This window comes from Coregonus clupeaformis, chromosome 15 (genome assembly GCF_020615455.1).
Source record: "Coregonus clupeaformis isolate EN_2021a chromosome 15, ASM2061545v1, whole genome shotgun sequence".
NCBI lineage: Eukaryota > Metazoa > Chordata > Actinopteri > Salmoniformes > Salmonidae > Coregonus > Coregonus clupeaformis.
This window is the reverse complement of record NC_059206.1, coordinates 46,246,709-46,269,145: the sequence shown is the minus strand read 5'-3', so window position 1 is coordinate 46,269,145 and position 22,437 is coordinate 46,246,709. Positions and strand designations below refer to the sequence as shown.

General features: G+C 41.3%; 1 protein-coding gene across 6 annotated transcripts in view; it reads left to right on the top strand.

Moving 5' to 3' along the window:
• LOC121582180 (nipped-B-like protein) overlaps positions 1-22,437 on the top strand; it is a 48,008-nt gene that overhangs the window by 5,479 nt on the left and 20,092 nt on the right. For 4 of the 6 annotated variants that reach the window (XM_045225193.1, XM_045225194.1, XM_045225192.1 and 1 more), the window contains 9 exons: positions 7,523-7,672; positions 15,433-15,598; positions 15,769-15,869; positions 18,635-18,746; positions 18,887-19,041; positions 19,439-19,573; positions 19,964-20,109; positions 20,305-20,395; positions 21,774-22,298. In XM_045225193.1, the coding sequence (XP_045081128.1) occupies positions 7,523-7,672; positions 15,433-15,598; positions 15,769-15,869; positions 18,635-18,746; positions 18,887-19,041; positions 19,439-19,573; positions 19,964-20,109; positions 20,305-20,395; positions 21,774-22,298 (1,581 nt within the window). The remainder of the gene's footprint in view (positions 1-7,522; positions 7,673-15,432; positions 15,599-15,768; positions 15,870-18,634; positions 18,747-18,886; positions 19,042-19,438; positions 19,574-19,963; positions 20,110-20,304; positions 20,396-21,773; positions 22,299-22,437) is intronic. The other 2 variants (XM_045225197.1, XM_045225196.1) reach the window with 1 other exon arrangement.

The following is a 22,437-nucleotide window of genomic DNA, read 5'->3' as shown; positions in this document are numbered from 1 at the left end:
TACTTGCAATAAAGTAGGTATAAAAGCTTTGAATAGACTAGTTGATTATGGGGAAATGTTACTGTTTGAATAATGTTTATCGACCAGAAAGAAACACATTAAAATAATAGTAACAACTGTAGTAGTAGGTCATTTCCCATGAGCACCAACATGTGAAGTTCATAGGAGCATATCAAATTGTGTGTCAAATGAAAGCTAAGAGTCTATATTCTGGAGAAATTAAGGCATATATACATTTTTCAACCATTTTCCATCCTAATCTTTTTCAATAAATCAAGGCTTTGATTTCTGGTCAAACTGTTGGAAAGGGGGTTTTAGAAAACACCTACCAGAAAAAATCTTAAAAGGTATTAGAAATACATAAAAACACCATGATGTTGAAGTAAAGATCCCTGCCAACTAATATCAACACTTTTCTGCCTTGCATTGTGCCTTGAAATTCGGTGACCAAAAACCCACATATCTTTAAGATATCAAAAAATGTCTCTCCCTCATGAGGAGGGAGGATAATGAAAGTTCACAGAAGTAACAAGTAAAGGTAGACCTGTTTTTACTGATATCAATTTTGTTTATGAATTATTAAGTGATTAAAACTTTAAAAATTCCGTTACCAAATCGGTAACGGAATTTCAGAAAATGTGGTAATGGAATTTATGCCATTGAATTGGCTACAATAGGAAATCATAGTAGTCACAAACCACAGTTGGGTTCACAAGTTTGGACACTAGAGTACAGTAAAGAAAAGCAGAGTATAGTTCAGTACAATACAGTGGAGTTCAGTACAGTACACAGTAGAGCACACTAGAGTTGAGTACACTATAATGTACTGAACTGTATTGTACTCTACAGTACTGCACTATACTTTACTGAGCTCTACTGTGCTGTACTTTGATGTCCAAACTTGTGTAACATAGACGTCTATGATTGGTTCAGATGTGGTATGGTTAGGACCAAATTTGGTCTTGTTTGGGTGCAGAGCTCATTAGAATAATAGCCAGTGTGTAGAATAATACCCAAATATGCAAAGGAGGATATTGCATATTTCTACCTTTGTGTACCTATTCAGGATACATCAACATGAAGAGAATGACATTCATATTTATAATTATGCATTTCAGTTAGGGCTGACCCCATTTAGTCTACTGGTCGATTGTTTGGTCGATAGGCTGTTGATCGACTGAGATTTCTTTAGTCGAGCAGCCACAACTATATATATACAGTTGAAGTCGTAAATTTACATACACTTAGGTTAGAGTCATTAAAACTCGTTTTTCAACCACTCCACAAATTTCTTGTTAACAAACTATAGTTTTGGCAAGTCGGTTAGGACATCTACTTTGTGCATGACACAAGTAATTTTTCCAACAATTGTTTACAAACAGATTATTTCACTTATAATTCACTGTATCACAATTCCAGTGGGTCAGACTTTTACATACACTAAGTTGACTGTGCCTTTAAACAGCTTGGAAAATTCCAGAAAATTATGTCATGGCTTTAGAAGCTTCTGATAGGCTAATTGACATCACGGTGAAGCACGGGGGTGGCAGCATTATGCTGTGAGGGTGCTTTGCTGCAGGAGGGACTGGTGCACTTCACAAAATAGATGGCATCATGAGGAAGGAAAATTATGTGGATATATTGAAGCAACATCTCAAGACATCAGTCAGGAAGTTAAAGCTTGATCGCAAATGGGTCTTCCAAATGGACAATGACCCCAAACATACTTCCAAAGTTGTGGCAAAATGGCTTAAGGACAACAAAGTCAAGGTATTGGAGTGGCCATCACAAAGCCCTGACCTCAACCCTATAGAAAATGTGTGGGCAGAACTGAAAAAGCGTGTGCGAGCAAGGAGGCCTACAAACCTGACTCAGTTACACCAGCTCTGTCAGGAGGAATGGGCCAAGATTCACCCAACTTATTGTGGGAAGCTTGTGGAAGGCTACCCAAAACATTTGACCCAAGTTAAACAATTTAAAGGCAATGCTACCAAATACTAATTGAGTGTATGTAAACCTCTGACCCACTGGGAATGTGATGAAAGAAATAAAAGCTGAAATAAATCATTCTCTCTACTATTATTCTGATATTTCACATTCTTAAAATAAAGTGGTGATCCTAACTGACCTAAGACAGGGAATTTTTTACTATTTAATGTCAGGAATTGTGAAAAAACTTTTAAAGTTTAAAAGTATTTGGCTAAGGTGTATGTAAACCTCCGACTTCAACTGTATTTTCTCACGGCGCACTAGACAGCCGTCTGATTCGTGCCTATTTCAGTGGACTAATCCATTGCTGAGGCCGCGGAGATAGCACAGTCCATCACTCTATGACATATGCTACTGAAATTGTATATGGTTATATTATGTAAGAACAATGGTGCAACACTAATTGCACTAATTATTTTATAACAAATGCGGTTTTCCCCACATTGGATAGAGGTCGCTGTCTGCGGTTCTGAAACAATCTTCAGTGCGCTGTTGAATGGGCTCCTTTTCCTAGACCATGTTGCTGTGTGCATAATAGCAAAGTTAACCAGCAGATTGGTGTTGAGAACAATGCGGTGGAGGCAGCAGCGGAGTGAGGAGATTTAATTGTCTAAGAAAAGTGTGGAAAGAGGAAACCCAACCTAATTTGGTCTGTAATAAATAGCCTAACTGTTAAATGTGCCTGGCTTTATAAATCATCCATATATATCTACAGAAATAAGATGGATTCTGCTTCTGTTGCCTGTTTGAGTTTTTTTAATAGCATATTGATTCTGTGAGCTCCAAGCCTCACGCAACTGCAACATGTCGGATAAAGCAATTTCACAAGTTTTTTTTATCTTTGCTATGCTGTAATACATTTTTTTTCTCTCGTTAGAACAGACTCTCTGGTATAGGCTGCTTTTAATTTATTTAGTGTTGTTTACACTGTTCCAAATGGTCAGAAAGATAATCAAATTGTAATCGGGGCCTAAAATTAACACCGCCACTTATGCGGGTAGATTTTGGCATTGGGGGTAAAAGGTCTATTTCACCAGCCACGTTGGCGGGTGGTCAGGGCTCTACAGTGCGAGCATTTCACTCGCATTTCTGATTAAAAATAGTCAAGTATGATCACATTTATAGTAAAATAAATGCTACAGTAGCTGTTTTTAAGGTATTTCCGCTGTTTAGTTTCATAGCTGGTAAATTAATTGCGCAAGATCAAAGAAGCACAAATTCTATATAGCCTATTCCACCTCGCGCTGCAACACTGCCTGGCTGGGGGCTGTGCGCAAGTGAAGAGCTAAGTGAAATATTCATTTTCAGAAGCGCTGCACACAGCTTGTGTGTCTTGACTATTTACATTGTTTTGTTTACAAGCTATGTTTTTTTTCTATGTTTGAGTTTCAACTGCTAGGGAAGAGAAGACAACGTTTGTACTAGTCAGACTCAATCTCACAGGCACAAGCATGACTCGAGTCCCGCTACCACAGTAACCTCCCGCCCTTAAAGGGGCAGGTTAATATTTTTGTCTCATCTGATATTTTGGTTTAAAGTCTCAGGTCACAAAAAATATACTACATTACTTCTTAATAGTAATACATGTATTGTTTTAGAAACATTACAAAGCATGCTCATCTATTTATTGTGTGTTTTCTTGGTGTAATTTTAGCGGGGGGTAGGGGGAATTTGACTGGTACAAAATCAGTGGCTGGTAGATTTTGAAGTCTACCTGCCACAGTGGCTGGTGGACCACAAAATAAATGTTATGCACCTGTTTGTCGCACACAATAAACACACAGCTCTCGCTCCTATACCCTCCTTTTCTTGATCTCCTTATTGTTATTATTACAATTATTATTATGATCATCAATATAATAATAAGTAATGTCATTAGTAGGCTTAGTATAGTAGCCTTGTATAACCACCATCGAGCTGTATGGCCTAAGAGGGCCTCCTACTTAGGCCTATATTTCAATATATAGGCTACTGTATCAACCATTCATTCGTTCATGTCATCACACAGCATACAAGTCATTCATGTTTTGAAATGCAATCAAGTATTTTAGTTTACAAATGAAATAAGGGATCCTCTAATAATTAGCCTAAACAATAAATAAACTGCAACACGTCAGCAATTGCATTCACAATGCCTGCAACTGTTTCTATTCTTTGCAGTAATAAAGGCTGACATTTTTTTCTCTCGTTAGAACAGACTCTCTGGAACACTTAATTTATTTAGCATTATTTACACTGTTCCAAAATATTTGTATCTAACTGCACCTGTTTGGCACACATAATACGCACGCAACGCTTGCTCCTATACCCTCCTTCTTTTTCTTGATCTCCAGTGGCTTCCACAACTAAGTCAAATGTCTTCCACACTTCTGACTTCCCCTTTCCCTCCTGAGCAACCAGTAAACATTCCCCTGTTTCGAGTTTCTTTTTCACGTCCTCCGCATCCATTATATGCTGTCACGTGTTACAGTGTTGGAGTTTGTTATAACCATTTTATTTATGTGATTATGATATGCTATATGTCAAGCCCTATTGTCCATGTGCATGCGATGCATACATGTGTCACGTACAGAGATCAAGGGTTGAGGGAATAAGGAAGAAACTAAAAATGCCTGTAATTATGTTGCAGCTTCAGCACCACAGACAGCGCAATAAACACTGTTGCTGTACCTGCTCGCTGCAGCAGGGAGGAGAGCGAGGCAACGAGTGCCAGTCACACAGGCACTCACTGTAAAAAATTAAATTACACCGTCCGAGCCCGGCCCAAATAAATTCCCCTCGGGCTCCCTCAAGTAATTTGTGTGTCTTAATTATTTAATCAAACAGTGTGTTTAAAGTATCAGACAAGCTCAGTGCATATAGTTGATTTTATTAAAAGACAGGGTGTGTTTATATATGGAAAAAGACACTATCAATTGGTCGAAAGAACAGACGACTTTCGGTCGACCAAGATTTTTGTTGTTGTTGGGGACATCCTTGAATTCTTTGTAGTACAGATCAGGGACCCATGATTACATTCTGTTACTGCAATTCTGTTACCATGTGTAAATCCAGTTCACTTACTCTAGTTCAATAACCAAAGGAGATTTTTTCAAAGCCATTGTGTCATGTGATAGCTGACACCCCATTCTTTCTGCAGACATCGTTGAATCTTAATTCGGAGCAGATATTTTACACGTTTTTGGAAAACATTGACAAATTTAAAAAAGGGAGATTTTACCGAAATTCTGTTACCAAACTTTGCATCTGCACAGTTATTCCAGTAAATGTGTTTTTGTAAAATGTTCAGTGTAAATTGTTAAAAGTAGTCCTTGTGCAGGGAGTTGTATTGTTTGTTAAACTTTGAAATCAATGTTTTTTGTTTGGCATACATTTGAAGTGGAAAATCTCAGCGCAATTCCGTTACCATGGAATTGCCCAGTAGCTACCTGCAATTTCACAGTTAGGGAGCATATCTGTTAAATTTTTTTCCTGATTCTGTTTAGCCCCCCCAAAATCCGTTTTCTCAGTTGTATTTTTCCAGGTTACAGTTTTTCCCATTTTTTTCAGGTGTTCTTGCTAAAAATCACACTTTAATAGAAAAGGTAGACAACAATGCCAAGTGCACAACAATGCTTGAATCACATCAGGAGACCACTTTTGAGGTCTGGGAAAAAACGAAGACATTTAGATTTTTGGGTGTAGTTACCCTTTAATTCAACTGTGCACCAACCTGAGACGGTTGTTTGGTAAGCGATGTTTCTGTAGCACTTGTGATTGAGAAGGTTTTTTGGAAAGCAGTTCCATCTACCAGAAGGCTGTTGTTGTTACATTAACATCATCGCTAATGGCTACACAAAGTGGTAGACAAACGCGCACACACAGACAGGGGCCTTTTCTCAATTGGATTTGCTCATCTCCTGCGTCCTCTCTCCGACCTCTCTCGTCTCCTTTTGAAAAAGGTCAAAGGTAATCGAAGAGAGGCGATGAGGAGAAGGAACGCGGACGGAAGTGCGCTTGCTTGAAATCTTCTCCACTCGCGGGTCATCAGGCAAATTACGTTTACAGGGGTGGATCACAAAATAAATATTTAAAGTAATAAAAACTAATGAAGTTAGTTGTGCAAGACATTTTATAGATAAAACGATAAGTAGCATATTTCTTTTTAAACGTGTGAATGGTTTTCTCCAATACAATACTAATTCAAAGGGGGTGTGGCAGATATCAAAACTCTTCAGCGGTAGGATACACTTTATAGGGCCCTACATATAAAGGCAAGTGTTTTCAAGAAGATCCTGCTGCGCCAGAGGAATTGCCTTCCTTCCCTCAACCAGATAATCCTTTATGCTGCTTGCTCGCCCACCTTCCAACCCAACCAGCACAGCTATAGAGTGACCATGAGCATTTGGGGCCGGAAAGGGGTAGCTGTTTTCATTTAAGCATGCATGGGTTCACACCTCTTTCTAGGATTATCAAGGTACTACCCCGGTAACCACTGATAATAGACCTGTGCCATGTCACATCATCTAGGCCTATTGCTATGTGTTGCTGTTCCTGGTCTCTACTGTCAGTCTTGTGTTGATCATGCTGTAGGGGTAGAATTACTCCTCTAGTTGCCTTCTCTGACAGTGGCTCCCTTGTCGGTGGCCAAGGATAATAGTAGTGAATGATAATGAGATGTTCAGTCCAACTGCAAAAAGTGCACACTCTTTTTAAATGCACTGCAGTTCACTCAGTCCTAATGAAAAACATTATCTGCATGCTTCAGTTTAGCGCATAAGTTCAGAACGCTCCCAAAGCCATTGCATTATCAGTAGGAAAGGATCTGACTATATTTTGTAAGGGCTGTTTTGTTACTTGTCAGAGTAAGGGCACCATGAGTACTGTACTCGGATTTCTTCAATTCCTTCTCCCCACTGATGCATGTCTGCTAATGTGTTGTACTAGTGTGTTTGCTCTGGCAGCCATTGACCAATTTCCCCATGTAGCCAATTTCCCCATGCGCACAACAAGTAGCCTATTTCCCCATGCACACAACAAGTAGCCTATTTCACCATGCGCACAACAAGTAGCCTATTTTACTCCACATGCGAGTTCATGAATTTATAGTTCTATTGCTGCTGCTTCCATAATGGAATATGCCTAGGTCATGTTTATAATGCAAGTAAAACCTTGAGCTGCTGCCTGAGTGAAAGTTGTCACTGAGTGCTATATGAGCTTTATAACCTTGTACTAACCAGTTTAACCCTCTGCAGATGTTGCTACCCTTGTATCCTGTTGCACTACTCTCAAACTCGTGTCAATACCCTCAGCCTTGGCTGAACTATAGTGCTTAATTGATGTAAACCCATTAGTTCATCCCTGATGATTCTTGCTCCGTCACTTTGACTTTTGATATGAAAGCCCCTGATTCTATTTTCACCAAGGCTTTGGTTTAACATGCTCTGGCTCTTTTGAGCACAGTGTTGCACATTGAGGAGCATTGTGTGATATTGTGAATTGGCCATCTCTCATTGCCGCTGGCTGTTCTAATGAAGCCCTCTCTGTTCTGCAGCGGTTGGGAGATGTGAGGAACAGTCGGAGAGCGACGACATTGAGCAACCTGTGCATCGACACGACTCCCCCACCCCCATCTTCAGCATGAATGGGGATATGCCTCATGTTCCCATTACTACTCTTGCTGGGATCGCTAGCCTTACAGACTGTAAGTATTACACTGCCACTCACACATTTACTGATATGGCGGATACCTGGAAAGCAAGTGAAAAGATGCTAGTGGGGCCAAGCTATTTTTGATATACTGAGTCTACTGACATTTATTCCTGCTGCAAGCTTTGATGGTACATCGGCAAAATAGATCTTTAGTATACAATGCTGTTTTCAAAATGTATACAATCCTTTAAACAATAATACATCTCATAAAGTCACAACCATTTTGCTTGCTTTATGGTCAGTGCTGCCTGCCACAAAGCTAATTTATTGGTATTTAGATTATTAATTAACCAAGTTAGCCTGATTTGAATTGAGCTTGTTTGATTGCTCCTTTTTTCTTCTTGTAATAAAGCATTAACGTTCACTGCATGAATATTACAGTCTTGGTATTTAGGACACTCCAACAACTGAGTATGATTGATGGTACTTTTCCATAGCCCTTGCTTTAGAATTGCATTGGTAGTGCAATGTGATGTATAGTGCCCATATCAGAAAGTATCCACCTGTGCACATTTTGTTGCCTTTGTGCCTCGACTTTCAATGCAATAAATTACACAGTGGTTAAGTGTCCAAGCCTGGATGGAAATGTCTCTGGGTTACAAATCTAGGCAAATATTCTGTGCATGCGTGGCACGTGTTTACATTGTTTGTGGCCATTCGCCTGAGTTTGACAGTTCACAAACACAAGGTTGTAGCTAGTTACCCAGTAGCTAGGTAGCTTGAATACAGATATGACCTCTGACGAAGAGCCATGAGGCTGAAACGTTGGCACAAACTAAACAAGTGACTTTGCATGTAGAGTGTGCCAGGGCATCTTTTCTTTGAATTATTATTCAACATTTCCTATCCACCTGCCAAACAATCCCTAGATGTGAATTTCACTTTTAGGTTTTTGTCCTGCAAATAGGTGGATTTCTTTCTCAGCGTAAGGTCTTTATCAGACTGCAGAAGGATTTCCTCTATTATTTTGCCTCTGCTTTGCTCTTTTCATTTTCTTTTGATCCTGCCAAGTTTACCGATAACAAGCATACCCATTATATGATGCAGCCTTCACCAGAGGTGTGGACTAGAGTCACATGACTTGGACTCGAGTCTGACTGGAGTAAAAAAAAAACGTGCAACAGATTGGCTTGTGAAACACACACTCGGCCCTCTAATTGGACCAGCAAACTGTCAATCAACACAGGTCTGGTGAGCTAGCCAACAGATTGGTGATTTGCTGTACAGCGCAAACGTCAAATTGTAGGGAGAGAGGATTGCCGTAAATGGGTAACACTTTATTTGGATACTCCATCTGTAGATGCTCTACAGGCTATCACTAACATTTCAACTAACTATCTACTAGCCCTAGCCCTAACCTTAACTCTTACCCTAACCCTTACCCTAACCCTTATTCTAAACCTAAGCTTTACCCTAACAAGCAGTTGCTTATCAACAGGTAGTTTGTTGATAGTATCCTTCTGTCTTTAATATTCTTGGTGATGAAGAATACTAAAGACATGCTCCGCAACTTTGGCAACTAGTAAGTCTTTTTTTAAATCTCCCGCTTTGGTCTGGATGTGCCAATGTGTCGTTCATACATGTGCATAATCTATTAGCAGAATTACTGTCTTATCTCAATTAGCCACAAGTACACGTACATAAAGCCAGCCAAATAGAAAAAGTAGTCAGCCAGGCACCCCGGGCCAGGGTGCGGGGTCTTTGCCTCCAAGGGTTCAAAATGTTTTGCCTAAGTAGCTCTATTTTGGTGGCCTCTGGTACATTCTAATTCCATCCAAAATAGGCTACATAGAGAAATGATTGAATCATTATTTACCTCCCAGATTAGAATAATTAGTTGGGGTATTATGTAGAAAGACATGACTTTACAATTTAAATTACCCAAAAAATATGAATTCAATGTATTGTTGGTTGTTTTGGATATTGTCTAGGCCTATATGATCAGGACTATTGTAAACCTTTTTTTAAACATTTGATCTGTCTTCTCTTGAGATTAAAGTCTTATTTACAGTTTTACTGCAAGATATGAATTGCCACAATAATGTTTGCTCTTCAAATTATGTAATTTATTAAAACTGAAAAAGGAACTATGTAGCCCACATTATCGTGAGAAATATATATACACATTTATTTTCACCTTTATTTAACTAGGCAAGTCAGTTAAGAACAAATTCTTATTTACAATGACGGCCTACATTAAAGGTTAAATAAAAAAAAATAAAAGGGTTATGTCAGTCTTAAGTATTATCTCTTTCTAATTTACATAGCCTAAATTAATGACAAATTATCATTTAGGTAGGGCCCTATAAAATAAATGTTTTGCCTGATTCAGTTTTGTTCTTTCCAAAATTCTGTTTTTTCCATTGAGTGTATCCAGGTTTTCACTCTCAAAATCACACTTTTTAAAATAGAACATCCAATGTTGTTGTTTTTCTAAGTCCACAACAATGCTTAAACCACATTAGGAGATCATTTTTGAGGTCTGGAAAAAATCTGGGAAATTTAGATTTTTGGATGTAGTTACCCTTTAATTCAAGTGGGCACCTAGCACAAGAGGCTGTTGTTTAGCAGTGTTTTTGTAGCGCACATGATGGTAGAGTTTGCAAAGTAAATACCCACTGGATTGATGAAAATAATCATTATATTATTCTGCCAGGTAAGCATAGGCTACTTTGTAGTTAATTTAATTTAAGGTTTTTGGGAAAGCCTTTCCATTTACCAGAAGACTGTTTTCATTAGCATCATCGATTAACGGCTACACAAAGTGGGAGACACGCACACCACACACAGACAGGGGCATTCTCGTTGCCTCTTTAGAAAGTTGCAGGAAATACGAATCACCTGATGCGTTCTGTTCATGTCTTATGATAAACCTGGGCAAATGTAATACATTTTCAATACATTTACAGTGCCTTCAGAAAGTATTCACACCCCTTTACTTTTTCCACATTTTGTTGTGTTACAGCCTGAATTTAAATTAAACTGAGATTCTGTGTCACTGATCTACACACAATACCCCATAATGTCAAAGTGGCATTTCGTTTGTAGAATTTTTTTTTTATTAATAAAAAATGAAAAGCTATTCAACCCATTATGTTATGGCAAGGCGAAATACGTTCAGGAGTAAAAATGTGCTTAACAAATCACATAATAAGTTGCATAGACTCATTCTGTGTTCAGTAATAGTGGTTAACATGATTTATGAATGACTACCCCATCTCTGTACCCCACACATACAATTATCTGTAAGGTCCCTCAATCGAGTAGTGAATTTCAAGCACAAAGACCAGGGAGGTTTTTCAATTCCTTGCAAAGAAGGGCACCGATTGGTAGATGTGTAGAAAATAATCCTTGCTAGTAGATAGCGCAATGACTGGAAGTCTATGGGTAACGCTAGTAAGCAAAACTACCTCTAACTTCCTTCATACTTGACACAGAGACATAAAAATGGTATCCATGAGTTCATCTGACTCTGGGGAACTAGAAAATGGGCCTCGTTGACAAAATCCCGAAGTATCCCTTTAAGTAATACTGCAAAAAATTGGCTAAGACATTGACTTTTTGTCCTGAATACAAGCGTCATATTTGGGGCAAATACAACACATCATTGAGTACACTCTTCCTATTTTCAAGCATGGTGGTGGCTGCATCATGTTATGGGTATGCTTGTCATCGGCAAGGACTAGGGAGTTTTTTAGGATGAAAATAAACTGAATAAGGGCCTCCCGAGTGGCGCAGCAGTCTAAGGCACTGCATCGCAGTGTTGCGGCGTCACTACAGCCTGGGGTTCGATCCGGCCGTGACCGGGAGTCCCATAGGGCGGCGCACAATTGGCCCAGCGTCGTCCGGGTTAGGGGAGGGTTTGGCTGGGGGGGCTTTACTTGGCTCATCGCGCTCTAGCGACTCCTTGTGGCGGGCCGGGCGCCTGCAGGCTGACTTCGGTCGTCAGTTGAACAGTGTTTCCTCCGACACATTGGTGCAGCTGGATTCCGGGTTAAGCCAGCGGGTGTTAAGAAGCGCGGTTTGGGGTGGTCATGTTTCAGAGGACGCATGACTCGACCTTCGCCTCTCCCCAGCCCGTTGGGGAGTTGCAGCGATGAGACAAGATCGTAATCACGAAATTGGGGAGGAAAAGGGGGTAAAAAGTACAAATAAATAATAATTAAGAAACTGAATACAGCTAAGCACAGGCAAAATCCATTCAGTCTTCTTTCCAACAGACACTGGGAGCAAAATGTACCTTTCAGCAGAACAATATCATAAAACACAACGCCAAATCTACACTGCAGTTGCTTACCAAGACGACATAAAATGTTCCTGAGTGACCTAGTTAAAGTTTTGACTTAAATCAGCTTGAAAATCTATTGCAAGACTTGAAAATGGCTATGATCAGCAACCAACTTCACAGAGCTTGAACAGTTGGAAAAAAAAATTATGGGCAAATATTGTACAATCCAGGTGTGCAAAGCTCTTAGAGACTTACCCCAAAAAACGTACAGCTGTAATCGCTGACAAATGTGTTTCTAACATGTATTGTTTCCGGGGGTTGAATACTTATCTAATCAAGATATATTAATGGATTATTTTTCATTAATTTTTAATAAATGTTAGAGTATTTTGTGTAGATCGTTGACCAAAAATGACAATTATATCCATTTGAATCCCACTTTGTAACACAGCAAAATGTGAAAAAAGTCAAAGGGTGTGAATACTTTCTGAACGCACTGTAGTTGATTCCCTACTAAGGTCGATACATTTTTGAATATTGTTGAATTCCGTTTTAATGCCTGCATTCCGCAAGGGCCCTAATTATCATATTTGGACCAGAATGAGGCTCTCCACAACTTATAGTTCCTGCAGTGATGATTCACCATCTTCATTGAATGCTTTCAAAAGTTATCTGCAGATAATCGCCAAAAAGCCTAGGCCTACCAGTAGCCTATGCAAATTAGGGAGCCAAATGAACGGCTCTCTCACCGATGCGATTTGGTAGGCTACACTGACTTGACGAGACGAGAGTCAATCACTTTAGCGTCACTATATGGCAAGCCCCGACATCCTAGGATAGGAAACCTAAGAAATCATTTTGTTTACTTGTTCTGATGCAACCAACCACAGCGCACACCAGTTTTACTGGGAGGGGGGAACAGACATCAGACTGCGTTTCCCTGTCCTCATTCGCTTTGTGACTGGCAGGCGCCTATCCTATCAATAGATTGCAAGAAGATGCATATCATTCATTCTAGAGGGAGAGGGTTCGACGGACTAGCGAAGTATACGTTTCTAAATTAAAAGTAGCCTAGTTAATATGAAGTGGAAAATTAGCTGGCTGAAAATGTGTCCGTTACTGGCTGATTAGCCTACGGACGGTGCTTATGGAAAACACTGAGTTTGAAACCGACTCTTTACTGGAAGCTGTGCTGCGCCAATTTCCCCCACGTGGGCCAGCCCCCTAGCAATTATAGTTCCAGCCAATGAGCTTCATCCCCTCACCATTTGAGTGGCAGCTAGCAAGATGCACACACAGCGGAGTGCGAGAGGGAGAGAGAGCAATGTCGTGGTGCACATATCTGCACATACTGTGTGTGACATAGTATGCAATTGTCTGGGACCACTTTTGGCTCGCGAGCACTACTTTCAGAACTACTCACTAAAAAGTATACAAAAGTGTCGGAGAATCTCTTTAAGTGTTTACTTTCCAAGGTCACCAGCAATGGGGCATCAAGCAAAAATTACTAGCATAGGCCTACTGGTCTTTTGGTATGTCAAAATCGCTTGAAATTGATAATATACTTATGAAGCTTACATTTGTAATTTGTTAAAAGTAATTATTAAATAACCAAAATGTGTTGTAGACAAAATAATGAAAAGGGATGTCTGGTAGCCTCAATAAATAGACAAAGATTTGTAGTTGAACAAGTCATATAGATGTTTTATTTTACTTTACTTTAAAAAAAACATGTGACTCGACTTGACTCGCTCTTAGAATGCACAACTTGGACTTGACTCGAGACTTGACCTGTTCTACTTGGGACTCGACTTGGGACCCTTTTTAGAGCTAGAATAGATTTTGTACCCAATGTTTTGATTCTTACCAAATATGTTGTCTTCTAGTGTGAAAACACCCTTAAACTATGGATGGTTTTATGCAGTAATGTGTAGTGTTGGATTTACCTCTAACTTAATACTTTGCATTTAGGTTGTACAATGTATTTGTTTCTAATATAATTTGGAAGGAGGCTTTTCAGTATATGCTTCCTTATTTAGTGAAACCAATATCGGGGATGTTGTTGATCCATGCCAGGGTCCAATCTTAACTTATTTTCTTTCTGGCCCGGTCAGGCCAGTTGGCCAAGAATGTACTGTCCCAAACAGAATTTCTACTGGCCCAGACATGGTGTAGTTTTTTTAATGCATTGGGGTCATGCAGGGCCTATAGCAGCGTTTCCCAAACTTGGTCCTGGGGACCCCAAGGGGTGCACATTTATTTTTTTGCTCTAGCACTACACAGCTGATTCAAATAATCAACTAATCATCGAAGTTTGATTATTTGAATCAGCTGTGAAGTGCTAGCGCAAAAACCAAAACGTGCACCCCTTGGGGTCCCCAGGACCAAGTTTGGGAAACACTGGCCTATAGGTTGGCATGCATCTCTCTATATTCAGCTATTAAAGACATTCTCCGTTACTTTGGCGATTTAGAAAAAATGTGTTTAAACCTCCCGCTTTGGGCTGGATGTTTCAATGTGTAGTTTATACATGCATAATATATGAGCAGAATTAACTGTCTTACCTCAATTAGCCACGAAATCCCTAGTTTAAAAGCAACTGTTTCCCTACATTTCCCCTCATGTGGGCCATCCCCCTAGCAATTTGAGTTCCAGCCAATGAGCTTCAGACCCTCGCATTTGAGTTACCGCTAGCAAGAGGCCTGTCCAGCGTTATCCAATGAGGTAGCAGGGCAGGCCAAACACCACAGCAGAGTTTAATTTTGTAAATCACTTTTCGTAAAATAAATAACCTCAGTGAGTGGATTATTGTGCGCTTCTTTTTGCTCTGGACAGTTCGCGTGTGCTGTGTGAAGGCATCAATTCATGTGCTGCTCAAGAAGTTGTGACTTGCAGTAGCGTGGTGGTGCTTGAATGAACGGCCAATCATATTGCTCAAATACAAATAGCTTGAGTATTCTGTGTGTAGTCTTCATTGGTTTTCAATGGTAGACTGTGACATAGCAGGTGAATGTTGAACTGGAATGCAAAAATGCACAGAAAAGTTAATGGCCAGGTTGGACCAGTGACTGACAAGATCCACTGGCCATTGTTAATGTCGGACCCTGCATGCACATTTTTCCATCTCAGCCTTTGTTGGTTACAGCAAGCAGAGACGACCATAATCACAAATCATAGTTAACAAGTTTTAATGTTGTTCCGCCATATACCACAGGTGTCGTAAAAGGGTGTCGTAAAACATTGCTCAAAGCCACATCAATACAGAAAACAATAGGTGTTTTATCACCATTGTCCTCATGTTGACATCCCTTGGCAGTTTCCTTCCTACCCGGCAGCTCAGTTAGGAAGGAAGGTGAGATTTATTTTCTGAGTGGTATAATATATTATCCACAGCTTGATTATTCATTTGGCCGTGCTCAAAGGGATATTCAGTGTCTTTTCAGTATGGCAGACGTCTACTCACTCACTCGCTCAGCCAACCACCCACTCACTCAGGCTAACCGGTCTCCTTTTCGTCTTTGCAGTGTTAAACCAGCTGCCCCTGCCCTCCCCTCTCCCCGCCACCACCACTAAGAGTCTGCTGTACAATGGGAGGATCGCGGAGGAGGTCAACTGTCTGCTGGCCTGCCGGGATGAGAACCTGGTGTCCCAGCTGGCTCACAGCCTCAACCAGGTTTCCACCGAGCACATGTGAGTACCTCACCGCTCCCTGCACATTTCTACACTAGCTTTCAAACCAGCTGAGGAGAGAAAGTTCTCTCATTTTAAGCCACAGTTGCCATAGTTGATTCATGTATAAAGTGTGTGATTTATTCTGATGTGCTGACTGTAACATTCTGCCCCCTCCCCTCCCATTGCAGAGAGCTGAAGGATAACCTGGGCAGTGATGACCCAGAGGGAGACGTGCCTGTGCTGCTGCAGACAGTGCTGTCTAGGAACCCCAACATCTTCAGGGAAAAAAGTAAGTCAGCCTGGCACAGGGTTCAGGGTGGTAGAGAGAGTGTCTCTGACGCTGCACTGGGCCACGGTGTATGGCCTAACACAGCACTGACTGTGTCCCTTCTTCTTAGGGCCTTGATTTGTTGACCTGAGTAACACTTCCTGGGTCAAATGTGTTTTCTGGGTCAAAACAGCTTTTTGAGGCATTGCAAGGCAAGCTTTGCGCTGTACTTGTAGCTTGGAAAGAGCTTGTGGTACTTATTGCCTTAAGTATACTTGATAAAACATTTAATTGCTCTGTGATCTATGGACAGCAAGAAGCGATTTCAATCAGTGATACCATTGGGGTTCTTCTTTTCATCTGGTGACAAACTGGTGTCTAGTTGCTGGTGCTATAGGGGGATAGTGGTGTCTGCATAGACTGTTGAGGCTGGTGCCAGTAGAGATCCCCTGTACTGTATAATGCTGTGCTGAGATTGGGATACAGCGCAAGACTTGGAACCTCGTCATGTCTGAGACAGTTTGTCATCCATAGTAGTCATGTCATCCATAGTAGTCATGCATACAGTGAGGGAAAAAAGTATTTGATCCCCTGCTGATTTTGTACGTTTGCCCACTGACAATGAAATGATCAGTCTATAATTTTAATGGTAGGTTTATTTGAACAGTGAGAGACAGAATAACAACAAAATAATCCAGAAAAACGCATGTCAAAAATGTTATAAATTGATTTGCATTTTAATGAGGGAAGTAAGTATTTGACCCCCTCTCAATCAGAAAGATTTCTGGCTCCCAGGTGTCTTTTATACAGGTAATGAGCTGAGATTAGGAGCACACTCTTAAAGGGAGTGCTCCTAATCTCAGTTTGTTACCTTTATAAAAGACACCTGTCCACAGAAGCAATCAATCAATCAGATTCCAAACTCTCCACCATGGCCAAGACCAAAGAGCTCTCCAAGGTGTCAGGGACAAGATTGTAGACCTACACAAGGCTGGAATGAGCTACAAGACCATCGCCAAGCAGCTTAGTGAGAAGGTGACAACAGTTGGTGCGATTATTCGCAAATGGAAGAAACACAAAATAACTGTCAATCTCCCTCGGCCTGGGGCTCCATGCAAGATCTCACCTCGTGGAGTTGCAATGATCAAGAGAACGGTGAGGAATCAGCCCAGAACTACACGGGAGGATCTTGTCAATGATCTCAAGGCAGCTGGGACCATAGTCACCAAGAAAACAATTGGTAACACACTACGCCGTGAAGGACTGAAATCCACAGAAAGCACATATATATGCCCATCTGAAATTTGCCAATGAACATCTGAATGATTCAGAGGAGAACTGGGTGAAAGTGTTGCGGTCAGATGAGACCAAAATCGAGCTCTTTGGCATCAACTCAACTCGCCGTGTTTGGAGGAGGAGGAATGCTGCCTATGACCCCAAGAACACCATCCCCACCGTCAAACATGGAGGAGGAAACATTATGCTTTGGGGGTGTTTTTCTGCTAAGGGGACAGGACAACTTCACCGTATCAAAGGGACGATGGACGGGGCCATGTACCGTCAAATCTTGGGTGAGAACCTCCTTCCCTCAGCCAGGGCATTGAAAATGGGTTGTGGATGGGTATTCCAGCATGACAATGACCCAAAACACACGGCCAAGGCAACAAAGGAGTGGCTCAAGAAGAAGCACATTAAGGTCCTGGAGTGGCCTAGCCAGTCTCCAGACCTTAATCCCATAGAAAATCTGTGGAGGGAGCTGAAGGTTCGAGTTGCCAAACGTCAGCCTCGAAACCTTAATGACTTGGAGAAGATCTGCAAAGAGGAGTGGGACAAAATCCCTCCTGAGATGTGTGCAAAACTGGTGGCCAACTACAAGAAACGTCTGACCTCTGATTGCCAATAAGGGTTTTGCCACCAAGTACTAAGTCATGTTTTGCAGAGGGGTCAAATACTTATTTCCCTCATTTAAAATGCAAATCAATGTATAACATTTTTGACAAGCGTTTTCTGGATTTTTTTGTTGTTATTCTCTTTCTCACTGTTCAAATAAACCTACCATTAAAATTATAGACCGATCATTTCTTTGTCAGTGGGCAAACGTACAAAATCAGCATGGGATCAAATACTTTTTTCCCTCACTGTATTAGTTTCCTAACCTCTGTTCCCTAGCTGCTGTTGCATTCATCATCCGGATAATTGAAATAGCTTATCACTGTCTCTGTCGTGCTCTGATTTTCCAAACAGGTATTTGTGTGTTAATGTGTGATGTTTAGTTAAGGACCTTGATTAGGCAAGCTAAGTGTGTTATGATGATCCACAGACTTGGTGCCTGTATCCTGTGTCATCTCTTCTGGCTAAATGACCCAGGCCGTTTCCGTCTTCTCCAGTGTAATGTTTCACAAGCTCTGTCCTGACACTGTGCTGTTGTATTCAACAGTGAATCATGCAATGTGTGAATTGTACTTGGTTGTACACTCTGTGAAAACTGTTCTGTTACTATAACCTCCTGCACTCCCCAGAACTCTTAAATACTAGTGTTTGTAAAGAAATGCATTTTGTCAAACCACCTTTCCATAGACCACTCAGATAACTGAGTGAGGATCAGAAAGTTATCTCATGCAGTCTCGCTCCTGAAGTAGCCTAATAGTTCTCTGAGTGAGGTTTTCCATCTCCCACTGACATAAACAGGACCCCTCTGTCTTGTTCTGGAGGTTGCCTCAGTACTGGTGCTGTGCACCGGCCTCCTCTACTCCTCTTTAATCACTTCTCTTCTTTTCATCTCAAAGATATAATGCAGCAGCCAATAATGCCGCAGTACAAGATGTCCCAGAATTCCATGCATGGGAGTCCGGCGTCGACAAACTACCAGCAATCCACTATCTCACACAGCCCTTCTAGGTATGACAATAAATTGCTCATTCAATTTAGTGTAATGGTACAGTTGGTGCTCTGATAGTTCATTCAAGACTTCTGTCAGCTTTTGAGAGTTGCAAATTCCCTTGGAATTGACATGTTCTTCTCATTCTCTTCCTCTACAGTCGCTTTGCCCCTCCACAGATGGGGTCAGGCGCTAGGTTCACGCCCCAGCAGAGCAGCCCTGTGCCCAGCCCTTATGCCCCCCAAAGCCCTGCAAGTTACTTGCAGCAGTACCCTCATCCCCCCAGCTATTCTCAGCACCAACAGATCCAGCAAGGTGAGACTGCACCTCTGCTTTTGTATAGGAAAATGATGCATGAAACCTACGAACTGATTTTCAAATAACCATACTGTACCTAACTTTTATGTATGTCAGGATGTTGATTCTCTGCTGAAGACCGTGTCGGCTTTGTCCATATGGACAGAAGTGCACAATTCATTAAAAACCAACATGGCTAAAATCAAATTGTATTTGTCACATGCTTTGTAAACACCAATGAAATGCTTACTTACGGGTCCTTTTCCAACAATGCAGAGTTAAAGATTAAAATATGAAATAGTGACACGAGGAATAAATACACAGTGCATAGCGAATATAAATAACGAGTCAAAATAACATGGATATATACCCATGGTTTACCCTGGTGTGTTGTGTTGATGTTCTGTGGTCGTAGAGCTGCATGGTTCCCCTGTCGTTCCGGCTGCACCCTCTTATTCAGGAAGCCCCAAGAGGCCTGTGCAGCCCTGCCTAGAGGTGCAGACCCAGCCCCAGGCCTCCCCCCACCAGAACCCCTCCACCCCAACCTTAGGTATGGGAGACACCTGGGGACATCATGTCAAACATCCACTATCCTGCCCCATCACCTCCAAGCTGTGACCCATCGGCTCATGTCTCTGTGCCTTATTATTTGCAGCACAAAATATCCATGCTCTGTCTATGCAAACTCTGTGTAACAATACAGAATGCATTGTTGGTTTGCAATGCACACTGTTTCCTGTACATTGGCATAATATTTCACATTTTCTTTCTTTGGTTTTGTTGTTTTATGTCTTGTTTATTTGCATTCATTCCACCTTTTTTAAACAAGATTTACAGGTGAACCAGTATTTGAGTATGGGCTTTGCTTAGCTGGAAGGAAATTCAATGATTGGTTGATTGTATCTGAGATTTATTTGGGTGTCTGTCTGTGTCTGTTCAGTTGCCAGTCCCGTGGTTCCTGGCAGCATGCGGAACATCCACGACAACAAGGTCTCCGGGCAAATTTCAAGCAACTCAGCCAATCACAATGCCAGACATGGCTCGAACGAAGACTACATGAACATAGTCCACAGACTAGGGAATGAGGTAAACACAAGAAATTATTCATACCAAGATTAAACTACCTAGCAAAGAGACTATTTTGACATGAAATTCAATTTCCTCTCTTGGATCTTCATTGCTTGTACACTGCCTGAATGTATTTGTTGTATAGAGTTGTATCCACCATTGCTGCTTTAATGATCTATAATATAGATACTTATGTGACTCGTGTTTTCCCAGGAGAGTGATCCTTCCATGAGAAATGCCTCCTTCCCACTCCGATCGCCCCAGTCTGTTTGTTCCCCTGCAGGCAGCGAAGGGACCCCAAAAGGTATACCAACAGAGACAGCTATTATGCATTTTTATTTTTATTTTATTTCACCTTTATTTAACCAGGTAAGCCAGTTGAGAACAAGTTCTCATTTACAACTGCGACCTGGCCAAGATAAAGCAAAGCAGTGCGATAAAAACAACACACAGAGTTACATATGGGGTAAAAAACATAAAGTCAAAAATACAACAGAAAATATATATACAGTGTGTGCAAATGTAGCAAGTTATGGAGGTAAGGCAATAAATAGGCTATAGTGCAAAATAATTACAATTAGTATTAACACTGGAATGATAGATGTACAAGAGATGATGTGCAAATAGAGATACTGGGGTGCAAATTAGCAAAATAAATAACAATATGGGATGAGGTAGTTGGGTGGGCTAATTTCAGATGGGCTGTGTACAGGTGCAGTGATCGGTAAGGTGCTCTGACAACTGATGCTTAAAGTTAGTGAGGGAGAAAAGAGTCTCCAGCTTCAGAGATTTTTGCAATTCGTTCCTGTCATTGGCAGCAGAGAACTGGAAGGAATGGCGGCCAAAGGAGGTGTTGGCTTTTGGGGATGACCAGTGAGATATACCTGCTGGAGTGCATACTATGGGTGGGTGTTGCTATGGTGACCAATGAGCTAAGATAAGGCGGGGATTTGCCTAGCAGTGATTTATAGATGGCCTGGAGCCAGTGGGTTTGGCGACGAATATGTAGTGAGGACCAGCCAACAAGAGCGTACAGGTCACAGTGGTGGGTAGTATATGGGGCTTTGGTGACAAAACTAATGGCACTGTGATAGACTACATCCAATTTGCTGAGTAGAATGTTGGAGGGTATTTTGTAAATTACATCGCCGAAGTCAAGGATCTGTAGGATAGTCAGTTTTACATCAGTCAGTTTTACGAGGGCATGTTTGGCAGCATGAGTGAAGGAGGCTTTGTTGCGAAATATGCATGATCATGCTGTGGACTGGAAATCACGAGTCAACCTACTTATTGTATGCCAAGCAGTGTTTCCCATATATTCATTTAGCAGCGGCGGCCCGCCACTTAAAATAATGCTTAATAATTTTTTTGTAATGTATTATTACTTTTTAATTGTTTTTGGGATGGTAAAACGTTTTCAGTGTAAACTTAAACCAGATATCTAAGTATTTAGAAAAGATAAAGGAGCTATATATTTTTAAATAAGATCATTTTTTAAACTAATAATCACCCAAACAAATCTACAGAGGGAGAATCAAAAATTCCAAAAATGTCATGGGGCCACCATTGGTTTTGTTATAACGTTTGAGCCCCCCCCACCCCCCAAGCTAACTTTGCCACCGCTGCTGAAAAAAATCCTTCTTAAAATATAACAAATAAACTCACCGTTTTGGTTTTGGCAGGGTCACGACCTGGCCTCATCCTGCAGTCCCCTCCACCTTATGCTCCCCCCCGTGACGCCGCTCCCGACCTCATCCTGGACTCTCCTGACCACAAGAAGAAGCAGAAGAAGCTAACTAAAGAGGAGAAAGAACAGTTGGAAAAAGCTGCCATGTACGACATCGTTAGCTCTCCCTCTAAAGACTCTACCAAGCTGACGCTCAAACTGTCCCGGGTGAAGTCCTCAGAGTTGGACCAATCTGGAGACATCCTACCCGGGGTAGAGGACCAGGACACAGACCTGACCTACAACAGCCTGCAGTTCTCCCGGACGCAGCAGGACCCTGCCCACAGGTTAGCCCCTGGCCAAGGGGAGCATTCAGGCTACCAGCAGGTCCCTGTGCTCCAGAACACCAAACAGGCTATAGGGGTGATCAGCGGAGCTGTGTACGACGATGCTGAGATGGACGCTCTCGCTGAGATCGAGAGGATAGAACGGGAGACGCTCATAGAAAGGGAGCGCTGCTCCAAAGAGGTTCAGGATAAAGGTGAGTTTGCACATCTTTCTTCGTCCACTTTTACACTTACTGATTTATCACAAACTGACAATATTTCTCACTTAATAATGAGAGAAGGGAGAAAAAACTTGATAGTTGTGGGTGCCTGTCAATTTCCTTACCCATGGTT